This window comes from Macrobrachium nipponense, chromosome 7, assembly GCF_015104395.2.
Source record: "Macrobrachium nipponense isolate FS-2020 chromosome 7, ASM1510439v2, whole genome shotgun sequence".
Classification (NCBI taxonomy): domain Eukaryota; kingdom Metazoa; phylum Arthropoda; class Malacostraca; order Decapoda; family Palaemonidae; genus Macrobrachium; species Macrobrachium nipponense.
Window position 1 is genome coordinate 106,906,432 of NC_061109.1, and position 24,257 is coordinate 106,930,688.

At 42.0% G+C, this 24,257-nt stretch overlaps 1 protein-coding gene and 1 long non-coding RNA gene across 4 annotated transcripts in view; one reads left to right on the forward strand and one right to left on the reverse strand.

Annotated features, from left to right (window-relative positions):
• LOC135217089 (E3 ubiquitin-protein ligase RBBP6-like) overlaps window positions 1-24,257 on the forward strand; it is a 181,909-nt gene that overhangs the window by 150,777 nt on the left and 6,875 nt on the right. For 2 of the 3 annotated variants that reach the window (XM_064252773.1, XM_064252772.1), the window contains exon 10: window positions 6,114-6,239. The exons of the other annotated variant lie outside the window; for it this stretch is intronic. In XM_064252773.1, the coding sequence (XP_064108843.1) occupies window positions 6,114-6,239 (126 nt within the window). The remainder of the gene's footprint in view (window positions 1-6,113; window positions 6,240-24,257) is intronic. 3 annotated transcript variants of the gene reach the window in all.
• Window positions 23,266-24,257, reverse strand: part of LOC135217091 (uncharacterized) — a 54,671-nt gene continuing 53,679 nt past the window's right edge. The window contains exon 5 of the long non-coding RNA XR_010315045.1: window positions 23,266-24,232. This is a non-coding gene — a long non-coding RNA (uncharacterized LOC135217091). The remainder of the gene's footprint in view (window positions 24,233-24,257) is intronic.

Genomic DNA, 24,257 nt, shown 5'->3' on the forward strand with positions numbered 1-24,257 from the left:
CTTTACTTGGACGATTGGCTTCTCCGGTCAAAAACAAAGGAGAGCTGCACAGAGGACCTTCAGAAAACCCTGACTTTAGTTCAGGATCTAGGACTGTTAATAAACAGACGAAAGTCGCAGCTACTCCCCAGTCAGGAATTAGTCTATTTGGGGATGAGGATCAACTCAGTGAATTTTCGGGCTTTTCCATCCCCACAAAGAATAGAGTCGTGCCTACAGAAGGTAGAGAAATTTCTAGTCCATCAGGAATGCTCTGCAAAGGATTGGATGAGTCTTTGGGGCACACTATCCTCAATAGAACAGTTCGTGACACTAGGGAGACTGCATATGAGGAACCTACTGTTCTTCCTCAGAGCAAACTGGAATAGAAAGAAGTTTCCGGAATCTTTTATGTTCCGTATCACACAAGAATAAAGGAGGACCTGCAATGGTGGAAGTTAAGAGACAGACTTGCAGAAGGGAGATCCCTCCTCCCGCAGAGCCCCAACCTAGTGTTCTTTTCAGACGCATCAGATCAAGGTTGGGGAGCGATTTTCGGGAAAAAGGAATTATCAGGCATTTGGAATGCAGAACAAAAACAGTGGCATATAAATCGGAAGGAACTGACCGCCATCCACTGGGGATTACTGAAGTTCGCGGATGAAGTTCGCAACAAAGTAGTGGCGATACATTCGGACAGCACGACAGCGCTCTCGTACATAAGGAAACAAGGAGGGACACACTCGTTTTCTCTTTGCGAGACAGCAAGGAGCCTGCTGTTATGGGCGAATTGGAATCATACCACATTAATTCTGAAGTTTGTTCAGGGAAAATTCAATGTACTCGCCGAGGAACTGAGCTGCAGGAGGCAAGCACTTCACACGGAATGGATTATGAACCCAGTGGTATGCCAAGAATTGTGGAAACTCTGGGGGAAACCTATGATAGATCTGTTTGCCACAGCAAGAAACCATCGTCTCCCCCTTTACTGTTCACCAGCCCTGGACTGGACCCTAAAGCATGGTCGACAGATGCATTGCCACAGCAAGAAACCATCGTCTCCCCCTTTACTGTTCACCAGCCCATGACCCGATGCTTTTGGACTGGTCGAATAAGGACTTGTACGCTTTTCCTCCATTCAAGATGGTGAGAGAAGTCGTCAACAAATTCAGAACACATCACAGCGTTTCGATGACTCTCATTGCTCCTTTCTGGCCAGTGCAGGAATGGTTCCCAGATCTTTTAGACCTTCTAGTGGATTGGCCAAGGTTACTTCTTTAGAGAACAGATCTACTCAGACAACCCCACTTCAGGAGGTTCCATCAAGGACTATCCACTTTGTCCCTAACCACTTAAAAACTGTCTGACAACTCATACGAGCAAAGGGGTTATCAAGACAAGCGGCGAGAGCTATTGCTCAGTGCAGAAGGGAATCTTCAAGTAAAGTCTACCAGGCAAAGTGGACTGTGTTTAGAGCCTGGTGTAAAGAGCATAATGTTTCGTCTTCTAAAACAACTAGTATAACAGAAATAGCAGATTTTCTCTTCTCAGGTTACTCTGCCTGGTCAGAGCTCTGAAATGTTATTTACAAAGGACAGAGAAAGTTAAGGGCCCTCCGATCGTTTATGGTGTTCGGTAAGGAATCCGGCACGCCCGATGTCTAAAAACGCCCTGGTGTTCTTCTTACGTAGCGTAATTGTAGATGCTCATTCACAAGTGAAAGAAATTTACCTTAATAAACTTGAGGTGAAAGCTCACAAGGTAAGAGCAGTGGCAACCTCTCTCTCGTTTAAACACAATCTCTTTGGACTCGATTATACAAGCAACGTATTGGAAATGTAAATCAGTGTTCGCCTCGCATTACTTGAGTGATATTGAGCGCCCTGGGCAGGGTATCCTTTGGTTGACCATGCTAGCCACGGACATTCCTTAGCTGCATGGGTCCCAGTGTTTAGAGGACGAGCCATGGCTATACTGCCACGTCCCTATGAGTTAAGACGAGCGACCTCCAGAGGCAGTAATCAACTGTTCAGCTCTCTTTAACAGGTAAGGAACCAACAAGCATCTGCATGGATGCCAGCACTAAATATATATTTTGTATTTATTAAATTTTAAAAGTTATGAGCATATCCATGGATCCCACCTCCTACAATGTGGGATTCAGCTATGTAACTACTTGGTAAATTGCATACATAAAAATTATATTTTTATGATAAAATAAGATTTTAGCCCTCGCTCCTCCCCTCACATGGATAATAGGGCATAAACAACTGATTTTCGTACGGTGTTGGTTCCTCACTCCCCCGATAGTGGGTGGGGGGTATCACCTGACCAAAACAAACTAGCGCTACCACAAATTTAAAAAATTCTACCTGCTGATGGTTTTAGAAACTTAGCGATGTAACTACTTGATAAGTATACATAAAATCTTATTTTATCATAAAAATGTCATATTCTGGGTGGCCAGTGGCATTGTCCAGTATCACTAAGACCTTAAACAGCCATCTATGGCTGGCAAGGTATCTTTTGACTTTGGGACACACCACTGATGAAATCACATGATTTCCACATTACATTTCTAATCATGACTATCTTCAACTCATTTTATTACTTCAGGTGTTCCCAGGGCCATGTTACAGTGTGCATTAACTCTTTGGTTAAGCGTAATTACCTATCCTATGTACAGTTGTAATAATTATAAGTGTAGTGTAGTTAATACAGACCACTGTCCCACTTACAGACTTGAAGGACTTTTTGCCCAAAGGATTTTTTCAAACATGAGGTGAAAATTGAATCATTATAAAAGTTAAAGAGATATGTAGGAAAACATCAAAAGAAACAGATGAAAAGGTGTGAAACTGATTTCCTTTGTAATCAAAAGGTTTCATCCATAATGTGGAACTGACCTCCTTAACCATCATACTTTAGACTATTTAGGCAGTTCATAATAGATGACATGTTTTCCTTGTCATTTGAAGGAGCTTTTATTTATATTCATTTATATTCTAGTGACAAATGGTAACATTTGATTTCCAACTCACAGGATAATCTTGGGAAAAGGGCTAGACCTTCATTCACCATTAAATTTCTATAGAATAGATGGAGGGGGTTTCGCTGGATGTAGTGGTACAGAGGCTAATGTTTGGAAAGGACAATAATAGTAGTAAACCTGAACTATCAGATATTTCTGATAGTGACACTAGTAAATCTGGTGATGTTATTATATCGTAGTTACACAAACCTACCTTAGGCAGATAATTTTTTGACTTGAGGTTTTATCAGAGATGACCGTGAATCAGAGGAAATACCAGATGAGGGAGAAGCAGATTTGTCAAACACCAAAGGTGGTGTGAGTAAAAAAGAAGACATGATAAAATTTGCGAGCGGAAGATCATTGAAGATTCAGTTTGTAAAAAAATTTGTGCTCTGAAACCTTTATTGGAGATAATACTATACTATTCACATTTTCTGTGGAATGCCAACTCTATTTGTCTTTTGTGAGGATGTCCCAGATGAAATTTTTTGGCCAAGAGCAAGCACTCAAGGTTTGTAATAAAGATTTTCAAACAGAATAACAAAAATGGCATAACTTCACTCCACTAAAATCTACAAAATTCAGTATTTGAACGATTACCTACATATCCTTTGCATATTTTATCACTGCTATAATAAAGCATTATAATAACACAATAGCACAATGCAATATTATAACAGTAATGAAAATAACATAGAATTGAAGTACAAATATAAAAGGGAGAAAATTAGTTAGTTAACATGATTAGCATGACACTTATCTTGTTACTACTAGTGGCAATAGCAGCTCGTATAAAAGGGTTAAATTGCCAGGTAAAATGTCCATGTATTTCTTTGTTATGAAAGAACTCGTGGTTAGGTATCAGTTTTCTTAAAGATGGTTATACAACTACCTAGAGGATACAAACACCATCCCCCACCAACAGAAAGGCTGCAGAAGGAAGTGTAGGGGCACAAAAGACTGGCTCCTGATAGACAAAATGGTAAAGGAGAAAGAAAACTAACTTAAGCATGGCATAGATTGACTATAAGAAACCTTCTACATGATACCACACACGTGGCTAATAGAATGCCTGAAAATATATGGGGCAGGGGAAAACACCTTCAGCTTCCTCAAAAATACAATGTGCAACTGGAATACAATACTTACAAGCTCTGGAATAAGACTAGCAAAGGTTAATATCAGGAGAGGGATCTTCCAGGGCGACTCGCTGCTCCCACTACTCTTCGTAGTAGCCATGATTCCCATGACAAAAGTACTGCAGAAGATGGATGCTGGGTACCAACTCAAGAAAAGAGGCAACAGAATTAACCATCTGATGTTCATGGACGACATCAAGCTGTATGGTAAGAGCATCAAGGAAATAGATACTCTAATCCAGACTGCGAGGATTGTATCTGGGGACATCAGGATGGAGTTTGGAACAGAAAAATGTGCCTTAGTCAGTATACAAAAGGGCAAAGTAACAAGGACTGAAGGGATAAAGCTACCAGATGGGAGCAACATCAAACACATAGATGAGACGGGATACAAATACCTGGGAATAATGGGAGGAGGGGATATAAAACACCAAGAGATGAAGGACACTATCAGGAAAGAATATATGCAGAGACTCAAGGCGATACTCAAGTCAAAACTCAACGCCAGAAATTTGATAAAAGCCATGAACACATGGGTAGTGCCAGTAATCAGATACAGCGCAGGAATAGTGGAATGGATGTAGGCCGAACTCCGCAGTATAGACCAGAAAACTAGGAAACATATGACAATACACAAAGCACTACACCCAAGAGCAAATACGGACAGACTATACATAACATGAAAGAAAGGAGGGAGAGGACTACTAAACATAGAGGACTGCGTCAACATTGAGAACAGAGCACTGGGGCAATATCTGAAAACCAGTGAAGACGAGTGGCTCAAGAGTGCATGGGAAGAAGGACTGATAAAAGTAGACGAAGATCTAGAAATTTCCATTACAGAGACAGGACGATGATAAACAGAACAGAGGAATGGCGCAACAAACCAATGCACTGACAATACATGAGAGACTAAAGAACTAGCCAGCGATGAAACATGACAATAGCTACAGAGGGGAGAGCTCAAGAAGGAAACTGAAGGAATGATAACAGCAGCACAAGGTCAGGCCCTAAGAACCAGATATGGTCAAAGAACGATAGATGGAAATAACATCTCTCCCATATGTAGGAAGTGCAATACAAAAAATGAGACCATAAACCACATAGCAAGCGAATGTCCAGCACTTGTACAGAACCAGTACAAAAAGAGGCTTGATTTGGCAAAAGCCCTCCACTGGAGCCTGTGCAAGAAACACCAGCTACCTTGCAGTAATATGTGGTACGAGCACCAACCTGAAGGAGTGATAGAAAACGATCAGGCAAAGATCCTCTGGGACTATGGTATCAGAACAGATAGGGTGATACATGCAAATAGACCAGACGTGACGATTAACAAAATCAAGAAGAAAGTATCACTCATTGATGTTGCAATACGATGAGAAACCAGAGTTGAAGAGAAAGAAAGGGAAAAAATTGATAAGTATCAAGAACTTAAAATAGAAATAAGAAGGATATGGGATATGCCAGTGGAATTGTACCCATAATCATAGGAACACTAGGCACGATCCCAAGATCCCTGAAAAGGAATCTGGAAAAACTAGAGGCTGAAGTAGCTCCAGGTCTCATGCAGAAGAGTGTGATCCTAGAAATGGCGCACATAGCAAGAAAAGTGTTGGACTCTGAAGGAGGTTGGATGCAACCTGGAACCCCACACTATAAATAGCATCCAGTCGAATTGGAGGACTGTGATAGGCCAAAAAAAAAAAAAAATAATAATAATAATAATCTGGGGTTTTTGTTCAAAGCTTTTGTAAAAACCATGATTTGTATGATAGAAAACTTTAAAACCTTTAGTACTTCAGCATGTCTTTTACATATCTTATGAAAATTGAATTTAGTAATAAGTTTATTACAAAAACATTGAAATATGGTTATAAGATTTCTTTTTGGTGGGGAATTATTACATAAATATAAAAATGTGAAGTGAAAGAGTGATTTAATTTGAATCCATATGATTTCAGCAACAAAAGGCACTACTAGAGGCTCGAGTTGTAGAAGAGGTAAAAAAGTCCTTGGATCCATTTTATCGCAGCAAATCAATTACCAAAGATGAATACAAACAGATAGTTGCTAAATGTGTCAAGAAGGTATGGTAGTATATACTTTTAAGTACTAATGCTGTCTTTTCCTTAAAACCTGGTGATCTGCAGTTTCTCAAATGCTTCCTGTCCATTGCATGTTCCTGTCTGATTCCAGGCTTCATATTTGGGTGCTCCATCACATGATCTATTCTTTTGTTGTATACAAGATCCCCTTCCTCTCACTAGATCCTTCTCCCATCTTAAAACATGTCTAAACCAAGGGAGTCTTTACACTTTTGGTTTTCTCTTATCTCAATTTCCTAGTTCCTCAAGGAGGTTCCAAAGTAACTTCCTCAATATTCTTAATTCTGTCCTAGCTAACACTAGCAATTCATTTATCTTCAGACCTCCAAATATTTGCTTTATAATTTCCTTACATATTCTTCTTAGTAGTACTTGAATAATTTGCTTATCACTCATGACTCCTTTATCACCACTGTTTCACCCAATATCAGGTTCTGTTCCAATTACTGTATAGTACTAAAGGATATAGTATTTAAGAGTATCGGCCCGGGGAGGGGGGGGTGATTTTCAACCAAGTTGGCTAAGTTGTGTTTTTCACAGTATCTCAAAGTTAATGGTGTACTCCACTACCGAACACAAGACAACACATTTTTGAAGCAGTCTACTAGGTAAAAAATGCAATTTTGCAAGTGCAGGTGGATAGTGAAAATTCTGTAGCTCAAGAACTTAGCTTCTGCTTTCCTCTATTTCCCAAGAATTCGTTTGTTCACATACGAAACAAACCCTCAGTTTTTACATTAGGATAAATAACTTATCGCCAGCTGGAAACTGGTAAAGTTAAAAGATTGTGTACGCAAGGGACTATTGGCATCTGAGCTTGATCACCCTGTTAGTTCTTTTCTTACCACCTTTAAGAGAGGACGTGCTTTGCTTCTGTCCTTTTAAAGCCGGTTTAGCTTGCCCTGTTTGTTTTGAATCTGTTGCATGTGGAATTTCCGGGCAATATTACAAACATGGAGCATTCTCATGCTTCGATAAGATTTCCTGGATATCACAGGAAGCAAATATATGCCTGGATATCTTCACCTTTTTTTTTTTAAACGTCGTGTAGTAGGTCGTAGGTGCAGAAAACTGTTCAGATCCAGTTACTTGGCCACTTGTACTATTTGATATTTCACATATACCATATGGTTTGCCTGTGGATTCATAGCTTGGATGTATCAGTAGGTGCTTTGGGAGGTAATTTTGACCATTTGTGCTACTTTCCATTGGGGAGGGGTTGTGCTCCGCCATCTTGATTTTGTTCCAGATACGGAGGTAGAGTTGATGGGGGGGTGCGATCAGCATTAGGCCTATCAAGAGCACCATCCCTAGAAGGCAGTTGGTTTGCTATATGACGCCGCGCTTCCCTCCAGGGTCCCTCACAATGGATGTTCCTTCTACCCTGATCTGCACTGAATGGCGGTCAAATATTTCGACATCTGTAGAGAAGCAGATAGTACAATACCTCAGTCTTTTGAGTTGAGGTTGCTATGCCTACAGGAATAACAACAGCAGCCTTGTGCTTCCTGTTAAGTGCTGACATCACATTCAGGATGCTCAGTGACGTCATAAATATGGCACCCGCCATGATGTTACATCTGCGGCCTGCACAGAGACGTGCTTCCATTCTTACTTCTTTGATGTACAAGAGTACTGTAAAATTATGATCTCTGATTCAGTGAAACACTTATTTTTAAACATCTAACTCACCTGGTAGTTATATATATAACTTACGTCCCTGACGTCACGGGAGAATTTCAAAATTCGTGGCAATCGCCGATTGGGTAGTCAGGTGTACCACCTGTGCGCCCTCTACCCAGGTACCTGGAACCATTCTAACTATTCCTCAGATCTTCCCTGCCGCCTTACCGGTGACATCGTTGGAATTTCGCTCGTTTGGTCCGTGTTTTTTCGCAGCTTATTTGGTGAAGTACACTTTGGCTTTGGCTTTCGCTTGTTTTTGGATTTGCTTTGGATTTCTCTTGACCCTTTTTAGATATTGTTGGTTTGACTCTTGCTTGTTTTGATCTGTCTTTTGGATTTTTCAACATGTCTGAATCTTCTTCGATTGTGAGAATGTGTGTTAGAGGATGTAAGACTCGGCTTGCTAAAGCCTCGTTAGATCCACATTCGGTTTGTATGAAATGTAGAGGCAAGAGTTGTGAGTTGGATGATAGATGTGATGAATGTTTAGATTTACCTGATAATAAGTGGATGGAATATTACTGCTATGTGCAAAAGCTTGAAAAGGACAGGATCAGGAGAGCCAAGAGTAGTATGTCTCACTCTTCTAGAGATAGTCAGGGAGTTTGACAGTTCTCTCCCCCTTGCTAATGAGCCTATTGATCCTTCTCCCGTAGTGGTAGTTCCAGATCCCCCTACTGATACAGGTAATGATCCAACTTTAAAGGACATGATGGCGGCCATTCAAGCCCTTGATGAAAGGGTAGAATCCCTCGCAGAAGACAGGGAGAAGTTATGGTCAAATGTGAGAGATTTAAGAAACACAAAGTGTCAGTGCTAAAATCAGTGCAAGTGCAGTGGAGGGTGCGGCCGCTCAGACCTGTCTCACTCCTAGCCCTAGACCTCTTCCAAGCTCACCAACCCCTGTGAGAAGGAAAGTCGACAGGCGAAGGGAGGCGAGAGGTTTTACAGTCGTCCCCTCGAGCGTACCTGTTGACGTTTCTCAGGACGCTCACCCTCGCCATAGGAAAGGCGAGGTAAAATTGTGCTCTACTTCGTCGGACGACGCAGTTCCCAGACGGGGCTGGCGTCTTACGTCGGAGTCAAGACCCCTCAAAAGAAAATACACTGTTGAGCAGCGTCGTGAAGTGACACCTCAGGCGCCAGGATGTAGCCATTGGATCAGCCCGGAGTGCTTCCCTTCCAGCTCCGATGGTAGCTCTCCTGCTAAATACAGACGTAAATTGTCGCACAGGCGGCTGTCTGCTACGGTAGGAGACAAAAAGATATCGGATGCTTTTCTGCCTTCGGTGCATGCTTCCTCTCCTCCTTCGGATTGGTACTCGTCCCCAGAACGTTCTTCCCAACCCTTACGTGACGTGAAGAGAGAGTTGGATGATGTTGCAGCTTCCCCAGTCTGTCCCCAGCAGCAAGAAGCTCCTCAAATAACTTTGCTTCAAGACATGCAACAGAAACTGTCCTCCCTGATGCAGGTCTGGCAGCCTGCAGCAAAGAAAGATGTCAGTAATCATCCAGCTCAAGAGGTTCCAAGAGCTGTAAGTCATCCTGAGGAAGCTTTTGACGTGTGTCGCACAGGCGGCGAGCGTCCAGCAGCAAGTGACCTCAAGGTTCGATAGGACAGCAAGCGTCAAAAGATTGGACGCCAGGACGCCCAAGTAGCTGGACGCCAGGACGTCATGCATAATAGGGTTGGACGCCAAGACGTCAGCACAAGTTGGAGCCAGGGACGCCGAGCGTCAAGAGGTTGGACTCCAGGACGCCAGGGCAAGGCGGTTCAAGAGGGTGGGACTCCAGGACGCCAGGCCGTCAAGAGTTTGGAGCCAGGACGCCAGCGCAAGAGGTTGGACCGCCAGGAAGCCGAGCGCCAAGAGTGGCCGCCAGGACGCCAGGCCGTCAAGAGGTTGGATGCCAAGGACACCGGCGTCAAGAGTTGACTCCAGGACGCCAGGCGTCAAGAAGATAATAAGGAGACGAGGAGGAGGAAGCAGGACGTCGCTACTTCGGTCTTAGGACAATCAGAAGAAGGGAACGTTGATATCCCCCCTTCTCCTGTTAATCCCGTAGAGGACATTTCCGACGAAGAGGATCGGAAGGAACAGCACCCCTTGTCGGATTTAAAAAGACTCATGAGGGTCTTTACAGAAGTTTTTCTGGAGAACTTTATTCCGGCTGCCCCTCGTTCCCCGCCTTCAGAATTTACTCTAGGGAAGGCGTCAAAGAAGGCTATATTTACGAAGATGGTTTTGTCCCGCTCGTCCAAGAGAGCGTTGAAAGTCATGAGGGATTGGATGGAGACTAAGAAGGACCAAGGAAAGACAGTATTCTCGTTTCCTCCTGGCCAGATTAGCGTCTAGATCGAGTATCTGGTATGAGACTGGAGAAGCTCTTGGCCTGGGAGTTCCTGCCTCTTCCCAAGGGGACTTCTCGAGTCTGGTGGACGCCTCTCGTCGGGTGGCCATGGGAAAGACTAAGGTTTCTTGGTCAACATCAGAGATGGACCACCTCCTCAAAGGAATATTCAGAGCCTTTGAGGTTTTTAACTTCCTGGACTGGACTCTGGGAGCCTTGGGAAAGAAGATAGAGTCTTTCAAGACCGCTGACACCGAAGAGCTGGTACATCTGATGTCATGTATAGATAAAGCACTTAGAGATGGTTCCAACGAGTTAGCGGCGCTTTTCTCGGCAGGAATTCTTAAGAAAAGAGCCCAAATTTGTTCTTTCCTTGCTAATGGGGTCACGCCCATTCAGAAATCAGAACTGCTTTATGCGCCTCTTTCCGCACACCTTTTCCCGCAAGAGTTGGTGAAAGAGGTCTCCTCTGCCTTAGCCCAAAAGGCCACGCAGGACTTAATAACGAAGACAGCGAGGAAAGTTCTGCCAGCGAGCTTCATAAGACAAAAAATTAAGGAAGAAGCTCCTGTGTCTCGGGTTTCTCAGCCCTTTCGGGATAAAGCGCTCGGTAGACGTAACACTAGACCTACGGGGAAGAGGACAAAGAAGAAAGGCTCCGGACAAGGACGAAGCAGGGTCTGACGGCACTCTTCTTCAGACAGCGGTAGGAGCCAGACTGTCCAACTTCTGGCAAGTATGGGAGAAGAGAGGAGCAGACCTTTGGTCCATTCAACTGCTCAAGGAGGGGTACAAAATTCCTTTCCTGAGAAAACCTCCTTTAGCAGTAAAACCAATAGATCTTTCGGCCAGATACAGAGAGGAATCCAAGGTGCAGGCGATACAACAGCAAGTTTCTCTGTTGTTGCAGAAGGAAGCAATAGAGAAGGTTCGAAATCTGGAGTCACCAGGTTTTTACAATCGATTATTCCTGGTTCCCAAGAGCTCGGGGGAATGGAGACCAGTACTGGACGTGAGTGCTCTCAACATTTTTGTACAAAAAACAAAGTTCACAATGGAGACGACGAAGTCAGTCCTAGCAGCAGTCAGACAGGATGACTGGATGGTCTCTTTGGATCTTCAGGATGCGTATTTTCACATCCCTATCCACCCTAGCTCCAAGAAGTACCTGAGGTTTGTTTACAAAGAAGAAGTGTTCCAGTTTCAGGCTCTTTGCTTCGGCCTAAGCACTGCTCCTCAAATTTTCATGAGGCTGATGAACAACATAGCGGGAATGCTACACACGAGAGGGATCAGGGCCTCACTGTATCTGGACGACTGGCTCCTCAGAGCTCCTTCCTACACTCGCTGCCTGGAGGATCTTCAGACAACAATTCGTTTATCAGAGGAACTAGTCCTTCTGGTAAACAAGCAGAAGTCGCAACTGACCCCATCCCAAGAGATCCTGTACCTGGGTATGAGGATTCAGAGTCAGACTTTTCGGGCTTTTCCGTCTGCGTCAAGGACGGAACAAGCCTTAGTAAAACTGCAGGACTTCCTAAGGAAATGGACGTGCTCTGCGAGGGAATGGATGAGTCTGCTGGGGACCCTTTCCTCGCTAGAGCAGTTTGTCTCCCTGGGAAGACTAAACCTTCACCCACTTCAGTTCCACCTCAATCGGACTGGGACAAGGGGAAGGAACTGGAGACAAAGTGCATTCCCATGTCGGAAACGATGAAACAATGTCTACAGTGGTGAAACGACCCCGTCAAGCTTCAGGAAGGCCTTTCCCTAAAGCAGAGGAACCCAGACCTAGTGTTGTTTTCTGACGCCTCGGACTCGGGGTGGGGGGCAACACTAGGAAAGTTGGAGGTCTCGGGCTCCTGGACCAGAGGACAAGAGAGGTTCCACATAAATCAAAAGGAGCTGACTGCAATCTTTTTGGCTCTCAAAGAGTTTGAAAGCTCACTTCAGAACAGGGTTGTGCAGGTCAACTCTGACAACACGACGGCGTTGGCCTACATCAACAAGCAAGGTGGAACCCACTCCAGGTTCCTGTACGAGACGTCGAGAGAACTCCTTCTCTGGGCGAAAGAGAGGAACGTGAGTTTAGTCACACGCTTTATTCAAGGGGAAAGGAATGTCAGGGCAGACTTCCTGAGCAGGAAAGGTCAAGTCTTGGCAACGGAATGGACTCTACATCAGGATGTCTGCAAGAGCTTGTGGCGGATTTGGGGATGTCCATGCATAGACCTCTTCGCCACAGCACAAACGAAGAGGCTGGAGACTTACTGTTCTCCCGTACCAGATCCCGAAGCGACTTACATAAACGCGTTCCTCATGGATTGGTCGCATTTAGACGTGTATGCTTTCCCTCCTTTCAAGAGAGTACACAAAGTTCTACAGAAGTTTGTGTCTCACGAGGGCACCAAAATGACTCTAGTGGTCCCTTTTTGGCCGACAAGAGAATGGTTCACAGAGGTACTGGAATGGATGGTGGACACCCCCAGAAGTCTCCCTTTGAGAGTAGATCTACTCAAACAACCCCACTTTTGGAAAGGTATCAACCAAAACCCAAAAACCTCCAAGCTCTACAAGTAACTGCCTTCAGACTATCGAAAAACTCACAAGAGCTAGAGGTTTTTCGAAGGAGGCAGCTAGAGAATCGCAAGAGCAAAGGAGATCATCCACCTTAAGGTATACCCATCCAAGTGGGATATTTAGAGGATGGTGCAAGGACAACTCTGTTTCCTCTTCCAGTACCTCTGTGACCCAGATAGCTGACTTCCTTCTTTACCTTAAGAGGAGACAACTTTTCGACCTCGACCATTAAGGGATACAGAAGCATGTTGGCAGCTGTCTTCAGACACAAGAACTTGGACTTGTCTGACAATAAAGATCTCCAAGACCTTCTAAGATCCTTCGAAACCACTAAGGAGAGACTACAGTCCTCACCAGCTTGGAATCTAGACGTAGTCCTGAAGTTTCTCATGAGTGATAGGTTCGAGCCTTTGCATAAAACATCATTAAAAGACCTCACCATGAAAACTCTTTTCTTAGTCAGTTTGGCTACAGCAAAAAGAGTCAGTGAAATTCATGCCTTCAGCAAAACTGTAGGTTTTAGACATGGCAAGGCTATCTGCTCTCTACAGCTGGGGTTTCTAGCAAAGAATGAACGCCCATCTCAGCCCTGGCCCAAAGCGTTTGAGATTCCGAATCTATCGGATATCGCAGGTGAAGAATTAGAGAGAGTCCTGTGTCCGGTAAGAGCTCTTAAGTATTACCTGGAAAGGACGAAGGATCTACGTGGCAAGTCAGAGGCGCTTTGGTGCTCAGTTAAAAAGCCCTCTCTGCAAATGTCAAAGAATGCGCTATCCTTTTTTATCAGACAATTGATAAGGGAAGCTCATTCGGAATGTACTGAGGCGGACCTCAAGCTGCTGAAAGTCAAAACACACGAGGTTAGGGCGGTAGCAACCTCTGTAGCCTTTAAGCAGAATAGGTCCCTTCAGAGTATCCTGGACACGACCTTCTGGAGAAGCAAATCAGTGTTTGCCTCGCACTACTTGAAACAAGTGCAAACTCTTTATGAAGACTGCTACACGCTGGGGCCATTTGTAGCAGCTAATTCAGTAGTGGGAGAAGGGACTACCCCTGCAACCCCATAACCCAATACCCTTTTTCTTTCCTTGGAATTATTGAATTTTTATGGTTGTTTGTGGAGATTGGACGCAGTATTCCACAATCATTGATTTTCAGTCAGGTGGTCATTTTGTTCCTTGGTAGTGCCCGGAACAAGGGTATTGTAGGATGTCTAGTCACATAGAGGTTATACACCGGTTGACAGCTCCTAGAGGTCTTCAGCCCCCTGGGTGGATCGCTGGATCTCTTAGGAAGGCAGACATAATGAGGCAGGATATCATTGAAGTCAGCTTCCTTAACAGGTAGGAACCTTAAGTTGGTTTATTAACCCTTATGTCAATTCCAACGATGATAGCTGTCTCTGACCCGCCACCAAAGGTGTCAATCATCTATATATATAACTACCAGGTGAGTTAGATGTTTAAAAATTATATTTTCATAATAAACTCACCTGGTAGTTATATATAATTTAATTCCCACCCTCCTCCCCTCTAGAGACTAGGGGCATGGAAGATCTGAGGAATAGTTGGAATGGTTCCAGGTACCTGGGTAGAGGGCGCACAGGTGGTACACCTGACTACCCAATCGGCGATTGCCGCGAGTTTTGAAATTCTGCCATGACGTCGGGGACGTAAGCTATATATATAACTACCAGGTGAGTATGTTCAAAAATTTATTTTATTATGAAAATATCATTTTAGAGAAATTGCAAGGGTTAGGAGAAATAACAAACATACTAGTGGAAAAGACACTCGTCTTTCCTTCTTCTCCTTCCGCTGAGGTGTCAACACAAGCTTCGGTGATGTTGACACCAGTGCGTTCTCCAATCAATCGGAGAATAGGGACTGAGGAGAAGAATAGTTTCTTCTCCATCTTCGAGCCAGGACTGTCACATCCCTATTATAAGAAAGCACAAGAAGTAGTTGTAAATGTCGAACAATTGACTGGTGGGAAGCTTGGTCTGGTGCGGCTGTGAAGAGTCGGGGAACGCTTGAATCAGGGACTTCGTGACTGATCCTCATGCTAAGAGGAGAAGAATAATTTCTTCTTCATCTTCGAGCCATGACTGTCACTTCCTCGTAAAAAGTAACAATGCCACAGCATTTTGGGTATCTTTGTCGCAGCCGCAAGAGTACCATCAACAACCTCACGCTTTCCATCAAGCGTGATGACGTCATAGCCAAAACTGCTTTTAAAATGGTGGCAGTCATGATGTCACGACAGCCTACTGCTGCCAGCCTCTCGTCTTCGGTGATGACAATATAACTACGCTTTCATTTCAAGAGCACCCTCTGATGGAGAAATTTGAAAGTTTTAGAAGGGAAATTGAAAAGGCATGCGAGACAGAAGGCGTGAATTGTCGTTGTCGTGATCTTGATTTTTCTCGTAGGATAAGCCGCAGCAATGCCGGTGCGTGCTCCAGTTAAATTTTGGAATAAGGGTATTCTAACAGATCCCCGTGCCAAGTGGCAAGTGGAGAAGAATTGTTTCTTCTTTGTCTTCGAGCCGGTGACAGTCACAAGCAGTAGTTATTAGCTCAGTCTACTCTAGACGGTTGACGTTTAGGTTTTCAACGGTCCAGTGATAGGTTGTGAGAACAATGATGGCCGTAGGGCTGTGACGGACGTAAGAACCAGGATGGCTGTAAGAACTTTGACAGCCACGAGAACTACAACAACTAAGAACTATGACGGCCATAAGAACTGTGACGGCCATGAGAATTTTAACAACCATAAGAACTATGACGGCTGTGAGGACCATGGCGGCCGGAAGGACTACGACGGCCGTAAGGACTATGATGGTCATAGGATGCGACTATGAAAACTGTGACGGGCAACTGGTTCCCATGAGAATGAGGACGGTCGTAGTATCTAGCCTGTAGTTTTACGATGCACACAATGCTTGAAAGCCATAAGGTCCACGCAATAGTTAATGAGATGTGCCATGTTCTTATTAACGTTCGAAGAGCAGTGAAGGTGCATCAGCCACATGCACCTGCTGTTCACCAACTTTTATGCCCATCACCACCAGTCAATGGATTCATCCAGTAATCACATAGGCTACAGTCTGCATTGTGGGAATTAACAGACTTTGGGTTGACCCAAGACTTCAAATCTTTACAGGTAAGAAGAATTCCCTTGTTTTTATCGTTTCTGTACAATCTGGTTTGTTTCTATTGACCAAACACTTCTACTCTTAGACAAGTACGTAGTTATAGTTAGTTAATAGGTTAGTTCCTTTACAGTGAAGTACTGGGAAACCATTCCTCTTAATGATAACTCTCGAAACATGTTTCTGTTTCTGATCGCACAAGGCAGTTTTTGTTGGGAGTAGAATTGATTTCTATATCCATAAACTAAGATTCAGACCTACTCATTGAGTTGAGTACTGAAGTATAGACCACGAAGAAAACTTCAAGTTGAAATAAGGAGGTGGAACTTCTTTCTTTCACCATTTTAGGTAGCCAAGCCTAAGTAGTGCAGTCGTAACCTAGGATTCTATAGCCCAGCTAAGCCAGTCATACCTTTTAGCCTAACAAGTGGTTAAATTCGTAACCTACCCCAGCTAGTTCAAATCTGCCTCTACTATCTTAGTTTAGTATGAGTGGTAGTTCTTAGCTTAGCCTAGCAAATGGTTGAGGTCTTAGGTTTCAAACCTGTATTTAGTTAACTAGTTCTTACATGAATGTATTAGCCTAACAATGGGTTGGCGACTTAGTATGGCCTCGCTACTTGAACCTGCCTTTACAATCTTAGCTAGTATGGCCTTGCTACTTGAATCTGCCTTTACTATCTTAGCCTGATCTGGGTAGTAAAGTTCTTAGCTTAGCAAGCATAGCCTAGTATCTAGGCCACCTATTTGGAACACATTTACCACCTCAGCCTAGAAAGTGGTTGTGGTTTTAGCCTAACCTTTCTAGTTCGAACTTTCATTGACCACTTTATCCTAAACTATCTGGTTGAGATTTTAGAATAGGCTAGTCTATTCTAGCCTAGTTAGCATAAGTGGTGGAGGAATTAGCCTAACCTGTTTAGTTACGACCGACCATTACCATCTTAGCCTGACCTAAGTGGTGGAGGTCTCAGCCTAGCCTAACCTAGCCAAGCCAGTTTGAACCTGGTCTTGCCAACTTAAACTAAACTAGCCAGTTTGAACTTGACCATACCTATAGCCTAGTCTAAGTAGTTGGTTGCTAGACTAACCTAGCCCCTTCAAACGGGTCTCTTCCATCCTGACCTAGTTTCTAAGTATTGAAGACATGAATTCCTTAACCTAGCCTAGCAGGTTCAAGCTTCAGTTTACTGAAGCAAGTCATTAAACTTCATGAGTTCTGGAAAAGGAAGGTTGGGAATTTCCCATTCTTCAATAGTTTGAGATTGGGTTAAGTTAGGTTGACTACAATTCTGAGCTATGTTGCTCAAGAATAGCACCATGGTGGTTTCTGGCAGCATAGGGTTTCTCTTTAAGAGAGTAACATATTGAACATAGGTCAGTACATTGTAACAGATCACCGCATAGGATGTTTCGCGGTTGGAAAGTAACATTCCTTTGGCAAAGTGAGCCCTGCCCTGTTTAACAGGGCAATTCCTTGGACAGTAGGACAATTAGGATGTCTCTCAGTAGAATATATTATCATAGGACATTCCTTTGGGTTTTCCTATTATATCCGTATACTTGAAGACCTACGTAAGACCTGTCTACTACAGGGTTCTCGCTCTTCGAGCAGGCCGAGGATTCCATTCGGGATTACTGGGAACAACCTGAAGGTTACGCAGGCCCTCCATTCTACCTGTTCCATCATATCCTGAACAGCTGAATGGGTTCCAGTATTTGAGGAGGACCCAAGATGAGTGACCGATAAGGTTCATCTTAGCACAACCTTATCTACTGGGTTCGTGTGGAGAAGAGGTACCACCAATAGGTAGAATTAATATCTCGGGCCTGGATTTTGTCCAGTATCTCTTTCAGAGTTAACAGTTCTAAAATTTTGTGGGCAGAGCATCAACTCGGATGTAAGACGACTTCAGAGTTCTTCGTCTCGCATATACAAAATGAGCCTTCTGCCTTGATTGGTTTATTAAAGGAGGTTTCTGTCCATTCAAGGCTTTCTGTCAGTAGACAAAGATCTTGTGGATCTGTTGTCAGAACAGAGGAAAGTCTCTCTGTAGTTACCTGTATGGGGATACACATCTGACTGGTGATTAGGTTATCTGGAATGTGGACATCACTTCACACTGGGTAATCTTCAGATGGCTCAAGAGCTTTGAACTGGCTTGTGTACACAAGAAACTGATCTACTACATGAAAGCATACTCTGTATCACAGTAGACTCACTGGGGTACTACCGAGCCCATACGTCAGTCATGTTAGTACAGGAAACTGATTTCCCTCTGACTTGGCGCAGAGTGAGAGTACTCAATGGTCAGGCTTTTGATGTAAATTCAAAAGTAGTTGGGAACAATAGTTTCCATTTTGCCCCAGAAATCAGAGTAATGAGCCAATATCTTACGGGTCATGATGACATATATGCCTCAGTTTTTCCACGTTCATTATGGCGTGGGGTTGTGTTAGTGACCTTCAGGAGTACCGAGTCAAAGTACTCCGTGGTTATCGAAAGGACTCCATCACCTGGAACGTAAATCTGGTAGACATTAGGTGAACACAAGCCAAACAAAGCGCCTCAGTGGCGTGGTTGTTTTGGTGTTTGCTTCTCACCTCTGTGGTCGCGGGTTCGATTCTCGGCCATTCCATTGAGGAGTGAGAGATGTGTATTTCTGGTGATAGAAGTTCACTCTCGACGTGGTTCGGAAGTCACATAAAGCCGTTGCTCCCGTTGCTGAATAACCACGGGTTCCATGCAACATAAAAACACAATACAAACAAACAAGCCAAACGAAGGAAGAGTGGTAAAAAATTTCCATGTATTATATTATTGGAGGTGATTAGACAAGCCTACTCCTTGTTGTCAAGTCTGTACCAATTTGGGTCATACAGAAGGGAATGTTATCAGAGGAATATATTCCTATCTGGCAATTAAGAACATATCTGATCACAAATGTTGGTTCGTGACTGTATCAAACCATATTCATGTTCTACATGAAGAATTTTACCCACAGTTCCTCGGGTGCTTAATGGGGAGGTTCTGTCAGAACCTTGTGCGTCTTCGACATGTTGGTTGACAAATACTTTTTGTTGGGACAGGCCGAATCAGGAAAGAAGTGTCAAAGTGCCCTATTCAACAAAAACGAGAGAGTACGATGATGACGGGAAGGCAGGAACCTGTGACGTTAGAGGAATGAACTCATATGGGGCAATTTAAGATGGCGTCTGTTCATTGAATTTTGAGAGATGATTTTTGTTACGACAAACCACTTTCAATTCCCTGTACATGAAGGATTTTGCTTAGAGGTCCTTGGACACATTTTCCTTGGGTCCTTTGGTGGCTGCTCAACAAATTGTGTAGCTCATCCAGCACCCCTGGCAGGTCAGTTAGTATCTTGGTCTCTTTCCTTTTAAAATTTCTTTCTCCTTCTTTGCTTCGGGCAGTAAGAAGAGAGTACCTTCATAAGCTGGAAAGGACAAGATACAGGTGAGTGAAGTAGCCATACTGGTAGAGTTATCATCAGTGTAAGATACCTATCAGTAGCAAGACATTCCTCTCTCTTTAGCAAGGGGAAGAGGAATGATAACAAACCTACATATGTGGATACATTGGTTTGTTAGTAGAACAGATATTATCATCTTCCTCAGAGGCAATGAACTTTGACATTGTATAGAAACCCAGAAGTTTGACTATGATATTCATATCTTAGATTCTGAAATACTGGTCAGTTGTTTCTTAGAATACTGTTATTCAGAAAACTGATCAAAGGTGGCAAACTTCCAGTTGGTTAATAGTACTTACCTCCCACCAAAAGTAATTCTGTCCTGATGTTAAGGCCGAAGGTTTATTTCGTATATGAACAAACGACAAATTTTTAATCAATTTGTGTTTTCCATAACTAACAAACCTGAGGTCTTGACATACAAAGGCCCACTTCTAACAGCTAATATGGGTTAGAAGAATAACTAACAGGGTCACAGGTTAAAGACGGGTATGTGGGTGGCTCCACATGACTCGTGACCAAGCACAGATACCAATAATCCCTTGCGTATACAATTTTTTAACTTGACTGGTTTCCAGCTGGCGTTAAGTTATTTATCCTAATGTAAAGACCTCAGGTTTGTTATGAAAAATAAAAATTGATTAAAATTTTTTTTTTTTTTTTTTGTTCCTTCTAGTACATACATATTTTATGTATGATATATTTGCCCGTATAAAGACGAGCTGGTTCTAAACTTTTGTTAACAATAACAAACACGACTTATGTACACTAGCTTTTGTAGGGAGATGTCATTCACCATTTCATCTTATTTGTGTTTGTATCACCTTGTTACACAGTGAGTTTTTGGGGTGTTTCTTGGTACAAGTGTTAATTTTATAAACTGTAAATACATATTTTATGTATGATATATTTGCCCGTATAAAGACGAGCTGGTTCTAAACTTTTGTTAACAATAACAAACACGACTTATTTACACTAGCTTTTGTAGGGAGACTGTCATTACCTCATCTTTTTGTGTTTATGTATCACCTTTACCAGTGATTTTTGGGTGTTTTTCTTGGCTTACAAGTGTTTATTTTATAAATGTAAATAAATATACCTTGTAAGAAGTTTGGTCGTCGACGGGAAGCAAGTTCTTGTAATTTTTAGCAAATGTAATGGAAGCGAAGAAAAGCACCCAAAAAATCACTGGTAAAGGTGCGATAGTGAGACTCTCCCTACAAACAAACAAAATGTTCGTAGTTGTTGACAAAAGTTCAGAACCAACTACCGGCAGTCCCCGGCTTATGACGGGGGTTCCGTTCTTGAGACGCATCGTAAGCCGAAAATCATTGTAAGCAGGAAGATCATCAAAAATCCTAAGAAAACCTTACTTGTAATTTTTTGGATGTATTAAAAACTATGTAAACTGCATTTTTATTGCATTTTTCATAAATAAGCTGAAAATCATTGTAAGCAGGAAAATCATCAAAAATCCTAAGAAAACCTTACTTGTAACTTTTTGGATGTATTAAAAACTCTGTAAACTGCATTTTTATTGCATTTTTCATAAATAAGAACTCCAAATAATGATTATTTTGCATTTTTGAGTCTTATTTCTTCCGCAAGATCGGTGTCGTAAGCGTTGTAACCCTGGAACATGCTTTGTAAACCTGGAAATAATGTCTGAGGAATATGATTGAAAAGCGTCGTAACCTCAGAACGTCGTAAGCCGGGGGACTGCCTGTAGTCTTTATTTTATATTAGAGGGGATAGTATACCTGGGAAAAGAAAGGAGACCAGGTGCCAGCTAGGCTTTTCAAGTCAACTTCAAGTATGACAGTAAGACAAACTTTGACTGCGTTTTTCTCAAAACTATTAGTTTTGTACATTCAAATCTCCTTTTAAAAACCATTATAATTTTGGGGGAATAATTTTGCATGTTAATTTTTCGTTTTTATTTGTATTAATTTTTTTAACATATATGTACGTATATTTAATATGATTTTTCTTTGTTTTTTGGTGCTATTTACTGTTTTATTCTTTCATAGAAAACAAAACCTAATTTGATAATTCTATTCATGCTGTTTTGTTCTTCATGATATAAACTTTGATTTGGTCATTGAATTTTTAAAATTGATTTGATAAATAATGGTGGAGAGGGTTTTTAAAATTTGCAAAAAAATTTATAAAAAACATACAAAAAAATACATTTTTGTGTGACTTACCCAGTAATTATATTGCGTAGAGTCTACTCAACAGCAGCCTAAATTAAAATTTTGCAGGTAGTGCTTCAATGGCTGTGTAGGTATACAGTGCCATCCCCACAAAGGCATTACTGGTAGGAATGACTTAGCTAATCATGTCATTCTGTTTTTTGCTGCGCTTGACAAAACATAGAGTGCTCAAGCAGCTTGTTCTTATTTTCCGGTTATATCACTGGATTTCAGTAGTGTTACAACCACCGGAATGCATTCATAGCCTTCGAGCAGGATGTCTCCTGTCCGTAGTATAGATTATCATCAGGCTGGATACTACTTGGAGTCTCCGGGAATAATAATGGCCTTACAATAGTTCTTGAATGTATCACTATTCAAATAGATAAAATACTTTTACATATATCTTTTTACTTACCAGGCTTAGGTTGCCTTAAGTAATCCTAATGTTACATCATTCCTTTAGGTACTCCGTTTTTAGAATTTGTTTACTGGCTATAAGCTATTAGCGAGACACTGGTAAATAGTTACCTTAGAGCAATCCTTTTGCACTCATGATTGTTCACTGGACATAAGCTATTCTCAAACAGGGTAAAGATTGTTCACTGGACATAAGCTATTCTCAAACAGGGTAAATGATTACCTTAAAGTAATTCTCGAATGTTATCCATTCTTTTATCCCAAAATTAGGTATTTATTTACTTAACGGGATTATGTTACGTGTAAGTTGCCCATTAGTGATTACCTTTAAAGTAATTCTTGAATATTGTATCATTCCATTAGGTGATATTTTGCTTTAGGGATTTTGTTTTACCATTCATAGGGTAGTCACAAACCGTGGGCAAATGAAATTACTTTAAAGGTAATGTGTGAATGTGAAGACATTCTTTTAGGCCAAATGTTTGCAATGAAGCCAACTCATTCTGTTTTGTTTACCGTGCCTGCAATCATCACTTTCCTTTGCAGAGAGCAAAGGTGGAGGTTGAAATGTGGTAAGGAGAGAATGGTGTTTAGTTTGGTTGCGGGAGGTCATAGTTGGATATGTTCCCGTCAGTCGATTAACTACCAGGGTTTTTGCTTCGGCAGTACTTTGGTACGTTACAGAGGGCTGGCATGGCCTCGGCATATGGAGGTATTTTCCTGGTGTCATACAGGTGCAAATGTTCTATCCTAACCCCCAGCTTGCTTGGCAGACTGGAGCTCAAGCCCCTCGAGTCAATTAGCAGGGTGTGACCCGTGCTAAATCGGTTATTAAATTCAATTAGTACTTTTTTATTCTTGATAATTCTAATTCTACTAACGTTTTCTTTTCAAGTAATTGGTTATTTGTAAATATTAGAAGGTAAACGTATTCATTTACGTTATTTTTCAATACATGCACATCTGAATATATGAAATGTTATTTCATATACGTATTTTTATTAAACAATTATTTTATTTCTTTATCACTAATTAGGAAGAATAAAAGCACATTAATTTAAAATATTAGAGTTGGATTTTGTTACATTATACAACAATGCACACAAACATTTGTGATATTTTAAGGAAGGCTAATGTTATTTATACAATTTTAGCATGCCTTCATGCCTAAATGCCAGAATTTCATATACTGTAAAGTAGTTAATAATCGATTATATTCGTACAGTAATAAGTACAAATTGAGATCACCAGAGACAGCGACATTTTGCCTTTAGTCTGTCCGAGTGTCATTTTGCGAAGTCTGAATACATAGAGAAAAATGACAAATTTTTAACAATAGGATAATCTTATATATAGGAAAATGACAAATTTTCAACAATAGGATAATCTTGCGCTAGTTGGAAACTGGTTAAAAACAATCAAAGACTGTAAAGCAAGGAATCTATGGCATCTGAGAACTCATGCATGTACAAGGTGGAAGATGGTCACCGACCAGGCATAGAACCTCATGATGACCTAGTCTTTCTTTGACTGCCTAGGAGAGTAGTCGCTTTTGCTCTCCTCCAAAGCGGGTTGCTTTGTTTGCCAGTGATTTCTTTATTTCAGTGTGTGATTGTTGGGCATCATGAAGTCCACCAATTCTTCTAGGCCTTGTCAACGCATGTGCCCGGGCATTCGAGGATTTCTGTGCACAAGGTTTTTGGCTGCTACTATAACAGATCCCCATACAAGTTGCAGTAGGTGCCGATCTAATTATTGTACCATTACTAATCCTTGCCTGGAATGTCGTTCCTACCCATGTTGCAGTGAAGGCATTTTATGAGAAGAAGGAGCATCAGAGTTTTTACTGGTCCTTCTTAGGAGGGTTTTTCCCCTTTTTTGAATGTTTCAGCATCCCCATCTTCCAAAATTTCATTCATACAATTTTAGCATTCCTTCTTGCCTAGATGCCAGAATTTCATATAAAGTAGTTAATAATCAATTACTGATTTATTATTTGCACAATGCAAAAGTAATAAGTAACTTGAGATTTCCAGAGATGGCATCTTGCCTCTTGTCTGAGCGCCTAGTTTTTCAGTCGCCAGTGGCTGCCAAGTGCCTATGCGTGCCTAATGCCCAGTGTC